Here is a 5,508-nt window from a genome sequence, read left to right as displayed (position 1 = left end):
AATCCCCCAACCCTTTTTTTCGTCACGGTGCTGTTTCAGGAATTTGGACCCGCGGCCTTACCTGTAAAGCAAGGACTGCCTGGCCACTAATGGGTCTGATGTGACCATAATGACGGGACAGCGAGGCCGGTACATGGACATCAGGTAGGCCGTGCGACCCGTCATAGACAGCGTGAGGATTGCTTTTGCTTGACACTGGGGAATTGTCGAGCTCTAGTTTACAAAGTGACGATGCAACCACTTAGAACTGCTCGATGGACAACTGTAAAGACGTTTTTAAACCCAGCTGCACAACTAAATTAAATCCACTATTGTTTTGCTTGCTGGTCTGCTAATGAAAAAAATGTGAAAAACAAACAAGCGTTCTTTTTCCTCACGTTCCATATTAAACAGAAAACGTTGGACAGATTGGCTTCTAAGTTAGACAATGGAAAAATAAATGAAATGAATACAACTTAAAATTTAGCGACACCCCTCCCCCTTTCCCCATTTTCCCGATCTAATTGAGAAAATCAACGAAACATGCATATAAAGTAATAACAAATAAATGGTATATGTTTAACACCCCTATCACCACTATTAGGTTATTTAAGAGGCGGGACCTCCGAGTTTAACGTCCATCTCCGAAAGGACTGAGCCAAGTGGGAAATTCTTGTAAAGTACCTTTCCCAAATACACAGCGTCGGACCGAGCTGAGGATCGAACCCCCGTACCCACAATCTCACGATTACGAGTCCGGTAGCCTAACCACCAGGCCACCGACGCCACTATAAAGAAATAAATAGTTAAATGAATAAATGAAAAAAAGAAAAACAACATATTATACACGTATATATAGTATTTAAATGTATTCCATTAGCCGATAAATAAATAAGTAAATAAATGAATAAATAAATAAATAAATGGAAGAAAGAATGAAAAATAAAAGAAAGAATGAATAAATGAATAAATGAATAAATGAAATTCTTTGTCCAACATGTACAGTCAACTCTGTCTGTGAGAATACTCCGTCCTATGGTCTTGCCACACAAACCTTGAGCACAAAGATGAATACGTCAAATTACCTGGTATGAAACGTCCACAGCAGCAAGAGCAATAGCTTGGGTGGCGTCTGTGAACATTGGCGTCACATTCCGCATCTCTTGGAACATCCTTTTGCTGGATGAGGTGATATCGGAGAAGGGAGACTGGGTTTGTCTGTCTATCTATCAATCGATCTATCGATCTATCTGTCTATCTATCGATCAATCAATCTATATATCTATCTATCTATCTTTCTATCTATCTATCTACCTACCTACCTACCTATCTATCTATCTATCTATCTATCTATCTATCTATCTATCTATCTATCTATCTATCTATCTATCTCTGTCTGTTTGGGCTTTCTGTCTTTGTGAGCAAAGAAAAATGAAATGAGTGGGAGAGATGAAGAGGAAGGATCACAATTGGAACCTTATTATTAAGGTGCACGAGGATTTTTTTTTTTATTATTGTAAAGCGCACTGAGTCCTTTCTTTGTGGAAATTCGTTCTATGAATGAAATTGTTTCTAATATTTTCAATGTAGCAAACCTGATTTGAAATAATTAATTCGATGTTTTCAAATAAATTCGAGTGCATGCCAAGTATTGTATGACATATTATATCTTTCAGTGAAGAGCTATATCAGGTTCACATGTCTAAGTCTGCAAGACTAGCAAAGATAAAGCATCCGCACAGTTATTTAAAATAAAACGAACTCCTCCATGTAGTGGGATATCCTTTTCGTATTTTCGCTTTCGAAAGGAAAAAAAGAGGAGGGAGGAGGAGGGGGGGGGGGTTGGCATGATGTACGTGTAACCTTTTTTTCTTTTCTCACGATTACTGATATAATAGTATACAGAGCCTATACTTCACGGTTTGTTATGAATGTCAACGCAATGATGATTTACATAGAAATGTGGCACTGCAATTCAATAGTCATGGTTTTATACCGAGGTGTCATCTGGCTCAGGGATTGACGTGTAATAACTCGCCATGCTTATGATCGCCAGTTGCTGCCATGCACTCTGTCACATTTAGGCCAGTCAATGCCTTGATGTTATTCGTCCACACTGTTCGTTGTCCATTCACAACCCCTTTTCCCCAGATCTTACCTTCATAATGGTCTAGCTGCATTTAACATTATCAAAAGTATTGCATTCTTCTACTTTTCATTTTGATGGACAGGGTTTATCTTATGTGATGAAAATGGCGCACCTCATGTTTTCCCCCTGCTAATTCTGGACATTCTGCGGTAGCGCCACATCTCAAACGCAGTTTTTTGTTTTTGTTTTCCCATTTCTTTGTTTAAGTCCAGATCCCAGCGCCATATAGGAATAAATATGGGAAGATGTAGCACCCCACCAACTTCTTCCTTAAAGCAAGAGCATTAAACCAATAGTTTGTGCATTTAGCATAGTGTTGTTTCTGTATTAACTTTTCTTATTTCTATTTCTTTTTCTACTCATGCCATCGAGCTATTATTGATGAGCTTAGACATTTGAATTGATATACTTGTTCGTTCTATCCCCACATATATGTTTTGTTTAAGAAAGTGTTCTACAGCATTTGCAACATACTTAGGTCTGGTAAAACCCGCAGATAAGAGGTATCACAAAAGAGTAACAAACACCAAAAAAAAAAGGCTGAGATAAAAGGACAATTGATATTTGATAGGAAAGAGCATGCCACTTCAGAACACGTGTCAACCACCCACACTTCCCAGAGAGATATGACAAATGCGTAGGATGACCAAAGAAATAGTATATATCTTTATTCTGCCCCCCCCCCCCCCCCCCAAAAAAAAAGGACTCGGGGACCCAGTCAGTCAGACAAACAGACAGAAATACAAACAGACAGACAGACAGACAGACAGACAGACAGACAGACAGACAGACAGACAGACAGACAGACAGACAGACAGACAGACAAGCCCTTACTTAAAGAAGACTGCCTCCGCTTCTTTGCACACAGCCGCCATGTGAGCAACAGCCTCCACGGGGTACAAGCCTGGGGAGTACACGAGAACATTCCATGGAGTGAGGGGATGACTGTTGTTGGTGGCTGGTGGTGTGGTGGTGGTGGTCGTTGTTGTTGTTGTTGTTCTTGTTGTTGATGGTGCTGTTGTAGTTTTTGTTGTTTTTATTGTTGTTGTTGTTGTTGTTGTTGGTGGTGGTGGTGGTGGTGGTGGTGGTACTTTAGGGGGGGGCGTGGCATTTCTACGTGTAATGTGTAATTTCAGCACACGTCTCAAAAGATACCCTGATAAATATTTACCTTAAAAAGTACTCTCTGGGTCTGTATGTTCACATGTAAAACAGTTAACAAAAGAAAATCTGATGCCATCACTCTCACACCAGTCGTCTAAAAGTAGGTGTTTCCTAACGTCTTGTAGGATTCAGGTCAGGGTACAGATTGCATTGACAGCGTTTGTGGTATAGAGTTCGGACATCTTCCTCATTGTTCTCCAAGTTGCAGATGACGAAGCTTTATCCAGTATCCCAGTCTGTCTGTTATAAAGTTGTACCTTACTTAATCCCAGGATGAACCTGGCAGGCAGGGTAGAGGCAGCTTGCCTCCTAAATGGTGTTGATGGAGGGCGTAAAATTCACGACTACAACCAAAGATCGTACCCAACAAGATTGTTCACTCAGCCAAAAAGGTGTCCGCAGAACTCAGCGCATTGTTTGAGATGACGCTGCAGTCTTTGTTTTGAAGCTCTCTTTCGTTTCTCCAGAAGAAGAATAGGAACATCACAGCTTGTTAGTTTCACTTTTATTGTTTCACACAAGTAGATTACTCTGTTCGCAAATTCCGCGCTTTTTCGAAGAGGGCGTCACCGAATTTTGAAGACACCTTTCTGATTGGCTCAAAAAGAGAAGTGAACTATCTGTTGCACACGATCTTTACTATAAGGTATGAATTACTGAACTACCTTTGGCAGACTCCCCAGAGAGCATCACGCTGTCGGCTCCGTCCAGCACGGCGTTGGCCACATCGTTACTCTCGGCCCGCGTGGCGCGCGGTTTGTACGTCATGCTCTCCAACATCTGAGTGGCACAGATAACAGGCTTGCCCGCCTTGTTGCAGGCGGAGATCATCAGTTTCTGAGCCACGAACACCTGCCAGCAAGTTAGTTTAGTTTAAGTAAGGTTTTACGACGCTCGCAACTGCACAAGGTCATATGAGCGCCAAGGAGTGAACGTCAACAGAGAAGTCCAAACGGGGAATCAGGCTTACTCTGCTCAAAGTCTGCTTCAACTACCAAGGAACCCCGAAAATAGCAGTTCACAAGAGAGTGGCAAACATACAAAAGAAGTAGAGGTAAAATGACAATGGTAAAGATGAGGAAAAAATAAGCAGCAGCTCCCCCTATGTTGTTCCGGCACAGTATGAGCATGACATTGATAAGTCAGCCCGTTTACAATTCTACTGTGCTTAGGAACATGTTAATATCCCCCCTTTTGGAATGGTCTAAAGACACTTCAGACAGTAGTACAGCTTGGGCTACCAGTAAGTAATTTGTGTTAGTAAGACTTTTACGGCATGCAACACGTACCCAGAAAGTATGTTTGTGTTAGTAAGACTTTAACGGCATATTGATAATAATTAAGTCACATAAGTGCCGAAGATTAGAAGTGATACAAGGAGTAACAAACATCAAATTTTTAAAAAGGCCGAGATTCACAGACGACAGAATGTTGATAGGAAAAAAGGAGCAAATCACACGGGAGCAACCATCAACCACCCACATAGGTAAGTATAAAAGAAACGTAGGTTAAAGGCATAGTCCTTTAAAAAGTCTGCATCTGAAGCTACTAGGACGCATTTGTGCTTTTAATCTATCTATCTATCTATCTATCTATCTATCTATCTATCTATCTATCTATATGTTTGTCTATCTATCTATCTCTCTATCTATCTATCTCTCTCTCTCTATCTATCTATCTATCTATCTATCTATCTATCTATCTATCTATCTATCTCTCTATCTATCTATCTCTCTATCTATCTATCTATCTATCTATCTCTCTATCTATCTATCTATCTATTTGTTTTGTCTGCCTGTCTGTCTGTCTGTCTGTCTGTCTGTCTGTCTGTCTGTCTGTCTGTCTGTCTGTCTGTCTACCTATAAATGCAAGTACACGTTTCTTAATTTCAATGATACAATGCAGTTTATCAAAGAACCTTTTCCGGAGGGATCTCGATACCCATATCACCTCGGGCCACCATGACACCGTCTGTCTCTTCCAGGACGTCCATGAAGTTCCAGAGACCAGAGAAGCTCTCGATCTTAGACATGATTTTAATATTCTTTCCCTTCTCCCCTAGAACCTCTCGGATTTGCCGGATGCAATTCCCACTCCTGGAAACAGGACAAATATTTCTGCTTTAAAAAATGCGGACGAGAATAAAAGCAGTGCTCTCTCTCTCTCTCTCTCTCTCTCTCTCTCTCTCTCTCTCTCTCTCTCTCTCTCTCTCCTCT

The 5,508-nt window shown here is 40.9% G+C and overlaps 1 protein-coding gene across 1 annotated transcript in view; it reads right to left on the bottom strand.

Annotated features, from left to right (window-relative positions):
* Positions 1-61: 61 nt before the first annotated feature.
* The window catches only part of LOC101855387 (pyruvate kinase PKM), a gene marked incomplete at its 3' end in the record, with an annotated part of 15,600 nt that continues 10,153 nt past the window's right edge, over positions 62-5,508 (bottom strand). The window contains 5 exon segments of the mRNA XM_013082137.2: positions 62-195; positions 1,065-1,158; positions 2,963-3,032; positions 3,958-4,144; positions 5,211-5,388. Coding sequence (XP_012937591.1) covers positions 62-195; positions 1,065-1,158; positions 2,963-3,032; positions 3,958-4,144; positions 5,211-5,388 — 663 coding nt within the window.

The sequence above is a fragment of the Aplysia californica genome, unplaced genomic scaffold (genome assembly GCF_000002075.1).
Source record: "Aplysia californica isolate F4 #8 unplaced genomic scaffold, AplCal3.0 scaffold00008, whole genome shotgun sequence".
Classification (NCBI taxonomy): domain Eukaryota; kingdom Metazoa; phylum Mollusca; class Gastropoda; order Aplysiida; family Aplysiidae; genus Aplysia; species Aplysia californica.
The sequence above is the reverse complement of the archived record's forward strand: the minus strand, read 5'-3'. Positions and strand labels throughout refer to the sequence as shown.